This window comes from Talpa occidentalis, unplaced genomic scaffold (assembly GCF_014898055.3).
Source record: "Talpa occidentalis isolate TD23 unplaced genomic scaffold, MPIMG_talOcc4v2.1 talOcc4.10, whole genome shotgun sequence".
NCBI lineage: Eukaryota > Metazoa > Chordata > Mammalia > Eulipotyphla > Talpidae > Talpa > Talpa occidentalis.
The window spans coordinates 5,654,708-5,671,221 of record NW_023600993.1 but is presented as its reverse complement, the minus strand read 5'-3'; the positions used below and the strand labels follow the sequence as shown (position 1 = coordinate 5,671,221).

At 52.2% G+C, this 16,514-nt stretch overlaps 1 protein-coding gene across 1 annotated transcript in view; it reads right to left on the bottom strand.

Annotated features, from left to right (window-relative positions):
* SLC6A11 (solute carrier family 6 member 11) overlaps positions 1-16,514 on the bottom strand; it is an 83,997-nt gene that overhangs the window by 45,651 nt on the left and 21,832 nt on the right. The window contains exon 5 of the mRNA XM_037522781.1: positions 15,730-15,862. Coding sequence (XP_037378678.1) covers positions 15,730-15,862 — 133 coding nt within the window. The remainder of the gene's footprint in view (positions 1-15,729; positions 15,863-16,514) is intronic.

Genomic DNA, 16,514 nt, shown 5'->3' with positions numbered 1-16,514 from the left:
GCCCTCTCTGGGCGGGTATTTACCCCTACAAAGAGGCAGGGATAGACTAACTCAAGCTTTAGTCACTTGTGCCATTTTCCCAACTCTTGTTTTTCTTACCATATACTTTTATCACCTTTGCATTATTTAATTAGCATTTTCTATATATCATTATATAAATATATGCAATGAGTAAGCTGAATCACCACTATAAACAGAAAATGTCCTTTCCTACCACAAATAGGAGGTAAATGCAAGAATAAATGAAAATAAAATGTCATTAAATTCCAGCCAGAGACCCAGAGTCTCAGCTGTTTTCTTTGCTCAAAAGCAAGAGCAGCAAGTGTCAGAGAGGCACTAATTGATAAGCACCTTACTGTACCTTTTCCGTGAAGAGGCATGTAATGGGAATATTGCCTCATTGTGTCATTAGATGCTTTGAAATATGAGTTTGTGTATGACTGAAACTGTCCTGTGGACCGCCAGCAGAAAGCACACTTCCCATATTTCTGTGAAAGACCAGATGGTTGAGCACAGAGGTCTTCCCAGCAGCCACAGTTTTCCAGAACAGAGGATTGTCAATCACAATCCTTTTCAAGACACCCTGGAGCTATCCAGGGTCCTGACACTGATTTAGGCTCAACCTTCTGTGAGTCAGGGACACAGAGCTTTGGAAGAACTGCCATTAATTGAGCACTATGGTGCCAGAGCTGTGTGGCATCTCTGATGGCCTCCATACCACTCCACACTTCATACAGAGGTTCTAGTTCCACTTTGAAGATAATGACAAAGCTGAGCATTTGAGATGGACTCAAGTGGCTCACCGCAGGTCACAGAGCTGTCACTGATCAAAAGTCTGTTCTTCCCCCTACACTTGCTATGCGCTCTGCTGCAAAGCTGGCCAGACTTGCCTTCCTGTTTTCAACTCCTGTTCTCTCCTTAGTCCACCCTTATCCTCAAGGGTTCAGTTTGCCTGACTTCTGCACCAATGCACCATCACTCACAAGCCCTGCCTGGGAAATACCGTGTTAGCCTCCCCACGGCCCCTCCAGCGGGGCTTGCCTCTGTATCTGGGTTACAGCTGCCCATTCCTTATGGTCAGAAGGCACGATATGAGCATCCAATTCTTGGAGGATCATTCTTTCAAAAACCAACATATTTTTTCCTGCTTTCATTTTTGAAAGTACAAAACTGAAGCTAAATGGTTAAATAGCTCTCAGATCCCAAGAGCACAAAAGAGGAAAAAAACTTTAAATTTTCTATTCATGTAATTATTAATAATAATTAATTCATCTAAGTATCAATAATAATCAATACTATAATTATTAATAACTCCTTCATGTAATTATTAATGAATCCCTCCTTAGCATTAAGTAACTCAAAAGACATTACTTGTGACCCTTAGTCTACTTCAGTGATTACCTCAAAATTTGGGAAAATCCAAGTTCCCCTTGAGCCCTCCTTCTGTGCCTCCCCAGGTGCTGCTCCCCTATCGAACATGTAATGCTGCTGACTGCAGCAAGATGGAGCCAAGAATTTTTTCCTGTCTTGTCAGTCAGTGCTGTCTCGAATCAATTTTCTCTGCTCCAAGCGCCAACGCTTCAGTGTTTTGGTTTTAACTTCATGTAGGACACACAACCCTGATTTCATTTAGCAGGAAGAGCACCGCCCGGATTATCAGGATGGAACACTACAGCACACACCAAATGGTCTGGCATAAACTCGACTAAAGTGGTGTTGATCTTGGGGAATGAGACGCCAGGAGAAAGTGAATCTGAAGAAGAGAGGTCGCCATAGACACACCTTCACCACTTTTATCACCTGTAGAGGTGATGATAACAAAGAGAGCAGATGACGAAAAGGCTTCCATTTGTTTTAGGCAACCAAATGTTAAGTAAATGAGGGATCATGACTCCACAATCCTAAGGACGGTCACTATCCCAGGAGGCCACAAGGAGTGTCACTATTCCAGGAGGCCATGGCATTCTGGCAGTGGGTGGGGTCCCCAAAGGGGAGCTATAATTATAATTTTTATACAGGTAGTTTGTCTTCAGCTATGGAAGTTGGCCTGTGTGTGGAGTCTAAAAGAATATAAGAAAGCCTGGCCCCACCTTGGGATTCACATTTCCTGGCATCATCCCTCAGAGCAAGAAGGGCTCAGGAACACATGGGGGGCTTCAGCCTGGGAACGTTACCTCTGCAGACAGCAGGGAAGGGGGTCCCGAGGTGACAAGATAACTAAATAGCAATCATGCTCATTAAGTCAGTTGAGCCCGAATCAAATCCTTTTCCCCGGGATAGCTAAAAATCACTGGATGGGGGAGTCTGACTGAGAACTAAGCCTATTTCACGGTGAATTAAGATTAGCTAGAGAGTCAGCACTATTGATTTTTACATAGCTCCACCATGAAGACTACAAAAATAAAAACAAATCTCCAAACAAGCCCAGGCGACATAAATATTCCCCGCAGTGCCCAGCCAAGCTTACACCGGTTTTAGGAGCTATTATTTACCGCCTGGAAAACACACTTGGTGGCTTGGCTAATAATGATTTAAACCCCATCCATCTCTCTTGGACTAGAAGGCTGGTGTCGCCATGGCGACCCGGGGCACCATTGAAGCACACCATTAATTCCAGGCAGGGGTTGACCGGCGGGGGAGGCTGTCCAGCGGGAAGCACCACCCTGTCCTCTTACCCCAGCCTTCAAGCCGCTGCTGGCTACGGAGGTGTGGGCGAGAGACCAGTGCTCAGGGTAGGGTCTGCAGCTGCAAGGAGGGGGCAGTTCGGAGGCTGCGAGCTTCGCCTGTTCTCAGACACGACTGCCTCCCTTCCACCCACAGGCCAGAGGCTTGGGGCTCTCCCGGACCCTTCCTCAGAAGGCCTGAGCAACAGGCCTACCCAGCCCTTGGTGCTGGCTGCCCCGAGTGCCTTCCTAACATTCCCACTGCTTGTTAGAAGCTGTGCTGCCAACCTCCTGGTCTTGCCTCCCGGCTGGCCCTCTACCCCACAGCTGCCCTGGAGGACACTGGGGTTCTCCTGTTCCGTGGCATCTAACACCATCTCGGTACTCGCTGCTCTCCCAGTTCGCAGCTTTCAAGTATTCTCTCAGTGCACACTTCTGCTCTGCCACCTAATTTCCTAATGATTTTTTAAACCTATTTTCAGGTTCATTTCTTTTTTTTTTTTTTTTTTTTAAGATTTATTTATTTATTTATTATTCATTTATTTATACAAGCACTGGGTACAGTCAGAAGCCCGGGAGGGCGAGAGAATTCACCAGAGCCAGAGCGGGGAGCAGAGCAGGCAGAAGGACCGAAGCACACTGCTGAGGGGAGCAGTGGGCGGCAGGAGAGGTCTGCGCGCCATGTGGGACCCTCCTCCGGTGGCCGGGGAGCAGCCGGGGATCGAACCGGTATTGCAGAGGCTGCGGGCAGCCTCACAACCCAGCACCCAACCGCTGCACCACCGGGGAGGCCCTCAGGTTCATTTCTTCACTTGCTCTTTCCATCTCACATCCATCCTTCAATCAGCCACCTTTGACTAGTGTAAATTACATGCCGCAGTCTGCTAGGCCAGGGCTGCAAAGACAGATCCAGAGTGAGCCCTGCCCTCCAGCTCCCACAGGGAGGCCAGCTTTCTGCGGACGTCTAGGCCGTTTCCCAGAAGCCTCGACTCTCCCTGGACACAGCCCCAGCTTCTCACCTACCACCTGGGTTTGACAATTGTCAAATGAGCCTCCGACCCATGTTTCTACCCTCATGTATGCAAACCCAGATTCCCTAGGAAGCCCTGCAATTCCACAGGCTCAACACCCAAACCATCTCCCCCAACTCTGTCTCCAGACTCTCCCTGACATCCCGCCCATTTCTAGACCTTCAGTTCCATCAACTCTGAGATGCAGGCTCTTTGGACCATTCCCCAAGTTATCTCTGACACTGGGACATGTCCCAGGTGGTGGCCACAGTGACGTTCTGCTCCCTAGGCATTAGGGACATCGGTCAGGGCTGCTCCTGATACCACCACTTCATTGCAGTTACATTTTTGTTGGTTAAGATATTTTAAATTAAATGAATTTAATCAAATGCTGTTTGATGTTTAGAATGTCTATAAAACAACTCAGTTTCTACAGAAAGACATGGAAAAGGGTGAGGGCTGATACCATAAGGCAAAAATAAATCATAAATGCTCATGGGTTCATATTGGCTTGCAAAGATGAGGTCAGGTGCATCAGGGTGGTGAGGCTGGAGACTTGCTTGCAAAGAAACAACCGAGCAGGAGTCTAAGCACCTGAGCAACCACTGACTGTGGTTCCTTCGGGAAAGAGAAAGACACCCCAAAGCACCTGCAGAGGAAACTCACTTCACGCGACACAGGAGCAACATGAAGACAACGCAGAACTAGCGCCGGGAGCCTGGTGCACGCCTCATCCTCCTGGCAGGTGCACTGACAGAGCACACAGCGAGCTCCACCTGGTGGGGGAGGCGGCGCAGGTTTCGCCTCTGATGGGAAACAGGTCCCTTTAGAGGTCAGATGACAGCGATGGATGGTGCCCTAGAAAAGTGCACGGGTCCTCGTGGCCATCTCTGAGGGACGTGGGCCATCCTGTCTTATGTGGGGACACAGGCAGGGGTTGCCCCTGCCATCTCTGCTGCGATGCCAGCATCTGCCTGCTGCAACGCGTTCCTCACTCACTGCTTCCTGCTGGCTTCTCTGGAGCCATCCTGATTTTCTTGCACAGGGAGTTGTTTGCTGCATTTCTGGGTGGTCTGGGCGAGGTGACAATATTTGACATACACAAGGGGTGTTCGCCTGGGAGTAGCTTTGGAAGTGCTGGGGCTGCAGAGGCCCGGACCAGGCTGGCTCAGAGCAGCACTTGTTTGTGGTCTGGTGCCATGACTGTGGGTGTGCACGGGCGGGCACACGTGATCAGGATAAAGACTGTGTGTGGCTTCTGCAGAGTGAATTGCTGGCAGCAGTATCCTTACTGGGGGGGATCCACTTCACTATGCACAGTTGGGGAGTGGGGGGTATCAGGAGGGAGAGCTGCTGCCCCAACACAGACCACAGCATGAGGTGCGCACCCCACTTTCCCAAAACACCCCTATAAGAACCCTCTATGGCTCCTCACTACTCTCCTGACCTTACCTAGCATTGTGCTCCCCTGCCCAACAGACTGGCCCAGTCCGTTGCTTCCCAACCTCCACGGCCACCCGACTCTGCCCTCATCATCCTCTCTAGCCCCACCCAACTGTCCTTCAAAGTGAGGCCCATATCCCACATCTTTCTGGTCCGCCCTGGAACTTCTTCATCCAAACTCCCAGCACCGACAGTGCCGATATGGACAGTGTATATAAGGATCTGCCTTGATTTTGATAACGGTCAGTTCCCAACAAACCCACCACAGATTGAAAATGCCACAGGATAGGGGCCTCCCTGGTGGTGCAAGGGGTTAAGCACCACACTATGAAGCAATCTGCAGCCTCTGCAGCATGAGTTCGATCCCTGGCCAGCCAGGGAGCTACCCACATGGCGCAGCAGACCTCTCCTGACTCGCCCGCTGCTCCCCTCAGCAGTGTACTTCGGTCGATCTGCCTGTTCTGCTCCCCATTCTGTCTCTGGTGAATCCTCTCACTCCCCATATCTCTGGCCTGTACCCCAGCTCTTGTATGCATAAATAAATCTTTAAAAAAAAAAAAAAAAAAAGAAAATACCATGGGGTGAAAATGCTCCCAGAGAGCTGCGTCACGAGGGCACATGCCCCGTGGTTACCCCTCAATGTGCTCACAGCCTGGCAAAGTCAAAACCCTGTAAGTTGGGACTGTCTGTGCTGCCCGATCCTGCTGGGCGTCGTCAGGTGAGAGGGTCCAGTCCCACCTCCCCACTAGGCTGAGAGTGCTTTTAGGTCACAGTGCAGGCCGATAATAACCATGAGCAATGGAATGAAAACAAGTCACCTGCATGTCTGCCTGTGAGGAGCATGCCCCCTCATGGCGCTTCAGCTCCGCGGCGTCCCCCAGTGGAGGACGAGGAAACAACGCAGGGACCCCAGCCCAAGCCATGCCCAAGGCAGAGCGAGAGCTAAACCCACACCGCCAGGCCCTGCTCTTCTGACGTCCACATTGCCCACCGATGGCACCCGGCTTGGGCGCGCGGACTGGTGGGTGGTGAGTATTCCCCTGGGCGAGGAAGGGGCTCAACACTCACTGGGAATCTACATTCATGGGGGGAAGAACACCAGCTGGGGGATCACCCTGGCAGGTAAACCCGTCTCCCCCATTAGCCGTGTGACCCGTGCACACGGGCCTCTCTGGGCCTCAGCATCTTCATTTATCGAGTGAGTTTGCTAACACCCGGCTGGTGCTCTATCGTAAAGCGTCAAGCCCAATGTCTGTGCATAGTAGGGGTTCTGTGACTGATATTTCCTGAGCAAGGGGAGAAGACCCGAGTTCCACTGCTGGGCAGGTCTCAGCTTCTAGAACCACCGCCCAATTCTTGGCATCCCCAGGCCACTGATACCATTATTTGCTCCTCATTTTCAGATAATCGCCCACAGTTTCTATCAGCCCTTCCTCAATTTTCTACTCTCCCCCCGACCCCCGTCCTCAAGAAGGGTTTTCCCACTGCTGCTTCCATAGCCACTGGGGTGGAGGCGAGGAGAGGGCTTGGTTGTGTGACTTGAGGAAATGTTCAGAACTTGCACACCAACCCAGCAAATACATCCCGGCATGTGACAGCATCACACGCTGAATCAACCGCAAGGAAGCGCCCCACCCACCTGGCGGCTCCCCCGCCAACAATAGGTGCCCTCCGCAGCTGGGTGTAAGCTCACTGTTGGCCTTGGCCTTTCTCCTCTGCCTTCAGCAATCACTAGTCATCTATACCTCCGGCCAGCCTGGATGCTGTGGCCTTCCCGGGACCATGCTCACCCCCAACCCAGGGGTGCTGAGGGATGGCCCGTTTACTGCCTACACCCATGCCTGTCAGAGCTGATATCTGCGGGCCCTGACACAGGACGTAGGACATGGGACATACTTAGTAAATATTTGCCACATGGGGTAAGAAACTTCTCTGGACCTACCAGCCCGGGTATCGAGGACAATGAGAGGAGAGCTCAGGGCTGCTGGGTGCTGCTGGCAGTGGGAGCGAGAGACAGAGGGGGTGAAGAGCAGCAGACAGGGAGGCAAGGGCTAGAGAGGGGAACTGCGGGTCACCTGTGAGTGAGGTGGGGGGCGGGGGTCTGGCGGGGGGGTGGGCAGAGACAGGGAGGCAGGCTGAAAAGCAGCAGTGGTGAGGGAGACTGTCTGGCCTCCATCAGTCCTGATGTTCTGTTCCCCAAATGACAGGCAAGATCCTAGCAGTGTGTCCTGGGTTTGGGGGGGGGTGGTGGCGGGGCATGGGGGGTGGCCTCCTGGGGAGGCAGGGAATGGACAAAGATTTTCTGGGCAAATAAGATGGTTGTTTTTGGCAGAGCTTTTACAACTTTTAACCTTCCTAACAAAATGATCTTCCACAGAGAAGGAAAACCACATGAATGAAATATTTCCTTTAGCTTTTTCGATGGTGCAGAAAAACTGCAAATATCCTAAGAATCCAACAATCAAGGAAGAATCAAAGAAGGGCTGATTATATCATAGGATATTTACTCAATGGAATTTAAAATTCATCTTTTGGCAAAACAGGGGGGAATGCTTTGTGATCGACTATTATGATATTGAATGAAATGAGATCCAAACAATGGTTACCTGTATATGGATTTGGGGAGGTGATTTCTTTCTCTCTTGAAACAGCTGTTGTTACAATATTGTTTGTGAAATAAAAAAGAAACCAGAGTAGGGCTACAGGTGAAGGGGGGGCTGCGGGACAGCTCTCCAAGCACGGGAGGGAGGCCCAGTACACAGTGTTGGCCAGAGGGCCAGGGCGCACAGGCAGGTGTGAGGCAGGCAGCGGGGGCATACCAGGACAAATAGTGCAGGACAGGTTGGCTACAGCCCCCCTGTTATTCACTCTCGGACCTAGTGCTGCTGTGATGGTGTCCTGTAGGTCTGACTAAGTGCATGGCAAGTTGGCTTTAAGTAAGGGAGATGACCACAAATGACCTGGGTGGTGGGTGAGATCAGTTGAAAGGCCTGAGCACAGGACTGAGATTTCCTTCATGAAGAAAGACCCTCCCCCAACCTGCAGACAGCAGCTTCAGCACTGCTCCCCCTTCCTAAGAGCTGTCCCTTGGTGTCACACTGGCCCACTAGGCCAACACTGCCACCAGCTCCTCCTGCCCAGTCTGAGTGGGACTCATATGGCTCTGGGTTCTGCTGGTCTGGGCACTGGGGATGCAGCTGGTAATGGGGATGGGAGGAGGCAGGCAACCAGCAGACACTCTGGAGGAAGCACAGCTGCACCCTCCACCCCCTGGCCACCAGGGCCTGACTCAGTCCATCGCACACCAGTGACACCTGCACAGCCCTGCCATGGCCAGTGTCATGCTGGACTTGACAGAAGGGAAAACTGAAGCCCAGAAGAAGCCGGAGAAGAACATGGAAGAACATGGAAGCATGCACTTAGTCACACCGTCGACAAGTGGTGGGGTGAACCCCTGGGCCCCAAACGTTGGCTCATTCCATTTCCCTCATCACACTCTTTCCCCACGCCTAGTACCAGCTGAGCTGCTAGGATTCAGAAGGCGCAAAATAAATAGCTCGCTCCTCTCTGGTCTAGTCTCCAACTGTGCTGCGCTGGACTCACGCTGGGAGGAAAGCCAAGGCCTCCTCCACCACTCAGGAGATGGATTCCCATTTCCCAGGGAGCCCCCAGAGCATGGGCGGGCTCCGCCCCCCGGGGGAAGCTCAAGGAGCATTACCAGCACCCACTCCCCCAGGAGGCCTCTCTCAGTATCCCTAGGGCTTTCTCAGGAGGCAGCCAGCCCTGCAGAACACCCCCCTCCCCCCCGCAATCACTGGCCTTTGGGGGGGCCTTTGTGCTTTAATAAAGGCGGTATTACTGAGTCGCGAAGCTTCCCTCCTTTCCAACCTTCCGTGCTGCCAGGGTTCCCGCTAAAGGTGAAGCGCTGTCACTCAAGGCCAAAGAAAGGCCTGAATCAAGATGCTGAACTCTTTTGACTTAATGTTACAATCTACGGCTCTCCCCAGCCACACCGTGTGAGAAGCGCTCCCAGCTCCGCACAAAGGGCCCTCGGGTGTCCTCGGTTCTGGGGGCTGTGGGCAGCGGCCGCCGTGCGGGCGCTCTGCATGCATCTCAGGGACGCTCTAGTTTCCCGGCTGAATGCAGACACGCCGCCGGGGAGCCCTGCCACCAACGCTGCTCTCCCGCGCCTTCGCCTCCCTCGGGGCTCAACAAAGGCCACTTGAGGGCCCAGAGGCAGCGCTGCCCAGTTCCCTTCCTGGGCCCTTCTCTCCCCTTTCACACATCTCTCCTTTTCATTCCCTGCCCCCTTTACTCCTGCTTTATGCCTCATTGAATCCATTAGCCACTTTATAGGGTGCTCCCGGAGAATAAATTTTCTGTGTGGGGCTCCTGATGGTTTCTCGCTGGCCGCTCCAACCCCCTTGGTGGCAGTGATGGGGGGGAGGGACAGGCACACACTCCCGTGGCCCCCCAGGCCGTGTCTCCCCTGGCAGCTCAAGCCTGGCTGGCTGGCAAAGGGCCCGGCCGCTCCTCCCGACCTCAGTGGGCGCGGATCCCCCGTGTTCTCGGGATGAGCAGCTTCAGCCCCAGGTGCCCTTGTCTTCCTGTCTGTGAAGTGTGGCTGACAACCCCACCTTCCTCGTGGGGCTGTGTGTGCCCCCTGGTTAACGTCGGAGCCGTCACACAAAGTGCCACCTAAGCTTTTTTTTACTGTCATCATCATGCAGACGACACTGGCTGTTTAAGAGCCCTGGGCCACCTCCAATTCCTCTACTTGCTGGTGAATGAAGGAAAGGAAAGGAAAAAAAAAATCAATTCAAGGCTATTTGCAGCTGTTTCTGGGTGAGCGTGTCCGTCTGTGTGTGTGTTTTCTTTTTTCCTGCCCTGGTGTCCTAGAGCTCTGAAAAGAATAAAAACAGAGCCCTAAAGCACTGAAAAGGCAGGATTCTTCTTAAAATCTCAGCTAATCCTGCAGCTTCCTTTAAAGGGGCAACAGGAGGAGGCGGGGAAGGGACCCGAATTGTTTTTGCAGCGCCCTCCCCTCTCAACCACTGCTCCTGGAGACCAGGAAACAAGGGGAAAAATCCATAAATCATCCACTAGAGTAGGACAGAGGAAGGGACAGGGCAGGCGAGAGAGCAGAGAGCAGGGGCAGCTGGGGAGGAAGGGGGGCAGCACAAGGGGACGCTGGGACTATCTGGTAGCAGGGAGGCTGCCTGCAAGGGGTAGGGCATCGAGGCCATGACAGGACAAGCGCACCTCCCCCAGCCCCTGCCCTCCATTGCAAGTCCAAGGGCAGCCAGGACTAGGACTCCTGTGCAGAGTGCCCTGGGGAGCAAGGAGGCTACCCCAAGGGGTCTCTGATCTGGCCACTTCTCTGCATTCGACTGCCACATTTGCCCTGGTCACCTGCCGAGATCTTCCTGTCCCCAGTCCTCCATTCACAATAAGCAGCCAAAGCCAGCTCTGCAAGATAAAAATCAGACCATGCTATGCCTCTGGAGGAAGCACAGCATGCTTCTCCTCCAGGCCCCTCCCTTCATCAGGGCCTGTAAGCTGGACCCACCCACTCCCTGCCAGACCTCCTGCCACCATCTCTCCCTCCCGCAGCCCCGCCACCCGTCTTGCCTCTTGAGCCCAGTGGGCCCTTCCCACTGATACCTTCACACAAGCTGTTCGTTTGGTCACCCCCTTCCCATCCTTCCCTTGGGGGGGTGGAGACCCCTTGCGAGAAGGAGGGGACTGCCTCTTTGGCTCACCCGTCAACTCCCTCTCTGGGTGGGATGTAAACACCACAGTGTGGCTTACTCACACTGAAAAGAGTTCCTGGCTTGGTGTCTAGCACATAGTAGGTGCACAGAGAGCATCTGGGTAGAAGAAATAGCTCTTTTGGGGACTGGAAATGCAGGGGTGAGATTTTAAGGGTCCTTCAGAAAAGATCTCACTATAAAACATGACAGCAACTTTTCAGAGTTTGAAATGCCCCCTGCTTTGGGGAATAGCAGTTTAGATGTTTCTTGTTAAAGGGCAATAGTTTGCATGAGTTCATTTGACAGATAAAACTAGAGATCCACAGACTCTTCTGTAAAGGATTGGAGAGTGAATTTTGTAGGTTCTACAGGTCATGGTCTCTGTAGAAACACAGAGGAAGCCATGGACAGTGCATAAGGGATGGATGTGGCTGTGTTCCAATAAAACTTTATTGACAAAAGCAAGCTGTGGGCTTGCCCCACAGCCCTATTTGGCTCACCCCTAGATTAGTCTAAAGGTAGCAAAGTCACAAGAGGACACATAGTAATGACCAGTTTTTTTCAGTGTTCATCAAATATGTACAGCAGGTACTTGGAAATATCACAGACTATAGTGGTGCCTGTGTGCGGTAGTATGATAAAACAGAAGAAAGCTAGAACACCTTGAATTTACTAGGAATTACTGTTTCACAGAATAAAAAGCATTTTGACTACATCATTCTCACACCAGCACTGTGTTCACACAACTGGGGAATTCTAAGGTCCTGGGGGCTGCCCAAGGCTCACTTAGGTGTTGAATGTGTGGGTGGATGGATGAGAGGAGACAGTGTTTTTCAGGGTGATTACGAAAGTAGGCTTGGTCAATAACTGGATAAGAATCGTCAACTTGGGAGTCCCAGGAATGAGAAGAAGTTGTCAGACCTTTGAGACCCAGGGAGTGCGGGGGTAGGGGCAGAAATGGGCACGATAAATTTGGTGGATGTAAAAAAAGAAAGAAAGAAAGAAAGACAACACAAGGACAGAACAGAAGCAGTCTTTTCAACTGTACATCCACATGTAAAAAAAAAAAAAGGATCTAGATACAGACCTTACAAACTTCCCAAAAATTAACTCAAAATGGATCACAGACCTAAATGTAAATGCAAGCCTATGAAACTCCTAGAAGATTAGGAAGATTAGGCATCTCCTCAGGATGCCTAGATGACTTGGGTGTAGTGATGCCACACTTCGTGAAAGAAGTAGCTGGTGGGCTAGACTTCATTAAAATTGAAATTCCTCCTCTGCTAAGTCACTGCCAAAAGAATGAGAAGACAAGCTACAGAGTGGGAGAAAATATTTGGGGAAGACACCTCTGATAAAGGACAAAGAACTCTTAAGACCCAACAATAACAAAACAACCCAATTATAAAGTGGGACAAGGACCAAAACTGACATCTCACCAAAAAGAATGTACAGGAGACAAATGAGCATATTAGAAGACACTCCACATCACCTGTCAGCAGGGAAATGCAAACTAAACAAGGTAAACTATGCACTGATTAACACCATCAAATGCTGGGGACAATGTGGAGCAACAGGAACTCTCATTCACTGCGGGTGGGAAAGCAAAATGGTCCCGACCCTTTGAAAGACAGCTCGGCAGATGCATACAAAACACAACACCATTACCATGAGATCCAGCAATAAGACTCGATGGTATTTACCCCAGAGTTAGAATCCTATGTCCACACAAAAATCTGCAGGGTGAAGACACCCTTCTCAAGAAGGTATGGCCTGTGTCACTATACACTTGTTTCATTATTGTAAGAACTGTTCTCACGTTAAATAGACTAACCATTATTTGTACAAGAAACAACCTCTTGCAGAAAGCTGTGTGAAGAATGCACTGACTTCCTATACTATGATGGTGTCACTGGCCAACAAGTCACCCAAGCTAGAGAGAAGGAATAATTCTAGATGCATAATAAACATTTAAAGCACTTAATAGTGCCTTAAAAAGACTGAAACCCAAGCCCCAGCTCTCCTCGGGACACCAGCCCTGGTCCTGAGCATGGACAAGTGGAATGGCACTAGCAGCCTGGTCTTCAGGAAGATGCACAACTGGTTCCTGGAATTTTAGTGTTTCCCTTAGCAGCACCACTTAGATCCAGCTACGGCCAAGAATCACCAAGCCCACCTATGCGCTAAGCAGTCTCATTGGCTGTCCATGAAAGACTTGTTATCTCCAAGCCACGGAGTGCTGGCACCACAGCATCCAGAGCACAGGCAATGTAGCTGCCAGGGCAGGGGCGAACCCCAGCCCTCTGCTTCCACCTGAGGGTCTTTGAGCAAGTTAGCAACCCCCCCCCAGAGCCCCTTGTCTGTAAACTGGAGACAATGCGTGTGTGGTTGTGGGGTCTCATGGGATTGCTCAAGGAGGGACTGGAAGGGGCACAGGAGGCACTAAGCAGCCATCACCTACCACCATTTATTGGTAAACCACCTACTGCTGCCATTACCCTTCCTCCTGGACATGAGGAACAGCAGCTTTGGGGATGGTGTATGATGTCACTTGAGACACCACATATTCCCAATTTTAATCATGTCCAAGGACAGGCAAGCTGGGAGTAGCTCTGGGCAGAGTAGGGGTACAAAGTCACCACGTAACTCTAGCCAGGCTGTGCATGCTCAGCCTTAGTCTCCACCATCCCCACAGAGGGGACTGCTCTCCGGTTTGCAGGACTTGAATTTCTAATGTGGATGGACTCTCCTGGCAGGGAGGATTCAAGGGAGACGAAAGCTCCCACCTGTCTCTTCAGAAACCCCCAAGAACATCGCTGCCTGTCCCTCCTTGAAAGCCAGTTCCTACGCTAGGGTCCTCTGACCGGGGGCTCAGTGCTTAGACAGTGGCCAGCGGCCCCGGGGCCCCACACCTCCTGAGGGCTGAGTGTAAGTGCTGGGCCTGGGGCTCAAGGCCACAGAGCAGATGGCACACCCATGTTACACGCCCAAAGCCTCGTCCCAGCAGCCGTCCTGTGACCAGTGCCTGGCCCAGCTATGTGGCCCTGCTTCCACGTCTGCCCCAGGGCTGCGGTGTAGCCGCAGAAGCCAGAAACACCAGACGCGGCACCTACTTCTCTTCACAAAGCTCCTTCACAGCTCTGAACTGCTGTGGAGGCTGTGTTTCCTCACCTTTGGGTCCCTGCTGACGGATGCCAGGAAGGGAATCATCTGAGCTGCTTCTATCCTTATACTGAGACTTTTTAAAGCCCCCACTGCCTGGCACTTCCTGTGAGTCACTCGCACAGACCCGACGCTACTACTCCACCAGACGCTGACCGCCAGCCCTGCATGCGTCCTTGCAGCCGCCCGCGTAGGGGAACAGCTGAGGGGGTGAAGAGCCCGAGGTCACGGCAAGTGAGTGCCATGCCTGACATCTGAACCCCCATTCTGGACCCTGGTTCTGCACCCCTCAATCATTCACCTCCTTCTAGATGAAGAGTTTCAAGGAGGAGGACGGGAGCTGTGCGTACACAGCGTGGAGCAGTGCAGCAAGAATCAGGGCTTCTATATTCAGAGAGACAGAAAAATTGTGTTTATGATACCAACCAGAGAAGGCAAGGACCAGCCATCGTCTTGGCAGAATCTCCATTCTACTTCTCTGGCCCCCAGGCACATTTACAAGACTTTTTCTTACACCCTTGGCTTCTTCACAGCCTGGCGTGTGTGTGGCGGCGGGGCGGGGTAGGGGGAGGCTTCTCGATTTCTCTTCTGCACCCTCCTAACTTCCTTCCTGCAGGCCAGCCACCCCCAGTGTTCTCCAATGTTCCCCTGTTTCCTCTGGAGTCTACCTGCCATTGTGGGAGCTGAGGGGGCCCAGAGTTGCTAAGTTCTTGTTTCCTCAGAGGTCTCACTTCCAGCCCTAGCCAACAGCAATTGCTGATGAGAAGCAGGCAGGCCAGGAGTGGCAGGGTGACCCAGGAACAAGAATAGCTTCATCTTTCTCACTTCCACAAGAAAAAATGAGCACAAATATGAAAACTAATGCCACCGACCTTCAGCTCAGAGACGATAGGGAATGGTGAAGACTGTGGCCAAACAAGTATCCTTAGACGGGGTGGCTACACAATGGCTCCATGAAATACTGTGTATGCAAGTCCAGGGTTGTCAACTTTCCATGGTTGTTTCAACTTTCCAAGGGATGTCAGAATCACATTTCTTTTTCCATGTGAAATCTAATTTCTAAATGTTGGCAACTAATTCCTTCCTTCCTTTATTTTTTATTTTCAAATAAAACACAAGTGAGCTGCAGTGGCCCATAGGCATCATGTTTATAACTTCTGTGAACCCTTATGGCACACATGACGCTCACCCAATGCCCCCACAAATGCCCACATTTCTGACCTGGGTAAGCCAGGCCTAGGATTCTGACTGAGAAAGGAAAAGCCACGCTAACTTCCAGGCCAGGGCAGTTAGGCGCTGGCTGTCTCCACCGCTTCTCTTCCCTGAGGAGGCTCCCGCCACATGGTACAATCAGCACAGCGAGGCGACCCCAGGGAAGCCCCCCGTCCACAAACTCAGGCAAAGCACACCTGGGGCACATAGCATAACTAGGAACTATCCAGTGAAGTAGTTTCGCACGCCCCCGGCTCTCAAGGCACCTTCGCTCCCCTTTTCTTGTCCAGTGTGCATCTCAGTAAGAAGCCAGGACAAAGCTTTGTCAGCTCATGTTGGAGCAAAGAGAGGCTCAGAAGTAGAAGAGGGGAGCCCTGAGGTGTGCGGCAAAGAAGTGGTGAACTAGGACGCCTGCCCTGGAGTGCTGTGAGGGCTCCCCTGCCTCCAGCGCCAGCCGGCCTCTGCAAAGCATGTGCTGCCTCTCACCTTTCCCGTGGACTTGGTCCCCTTCCAGATGCAGAAGTAGCAGATAGTCCAGGCTGCCAGGAGACACAAGGCCAGCTCCCCGCGGAGGTTCCCGATGTGCTCGATCCCGTCTGAGATGGCCAGGACCCGGCGCCTGTGGGCGGGAGAGCAAGAGTCAGGGGGCTGGAGACGGCTCCTGGATCCCCACAGCGGGCACAGCCCGGGCTTCAGAGGGGCAGGGATGGCCTCTCACACAGGCCCCACCTCCCACCAAGCGTCTTCTCTGAGTCAAAGCCCGGGTGGGGTGTGAGGCCTTAGAGAGGAGACAGCCACAGTCTTGCTCTCATGGGTTCACCCCACGAGGGTGTGATGGGTGGGTCAGCAGATGGTTCAGGGTACAGTGTGGAAGGGATATGATGGGAGACACCCAAGCAGCACCCAGCACACCTCGGGGTGACAGGTGACAGCAGGATACCCCACGCACATTCCAGGGCCCTCCCACACCCAGGCCTCTGAACTCAAAGCTGGCCCTGACCTTGCTTTGGCCGGTGGCACTGGTCTCACTGCACAGCAGCCCTCCCAGCCAGGCAGTGAGGGCACTACCATGGCTTCCATGAGAGAAGAAGGTGTCAAGGTGGAGACTCCAGAAGCCTGAGCTCCCAAGGGACCGCAAGAGCCCTCCTGCCACCCTTGTCATGTGATGTCATGCCATGTCATGTGAGCAAGAAACACATGTTATTGCTTTAAGCAACTGAGATCTTTGGGGGCATTGTTACTGCAGCCTCACTTGCCCTGTCCTAACCACT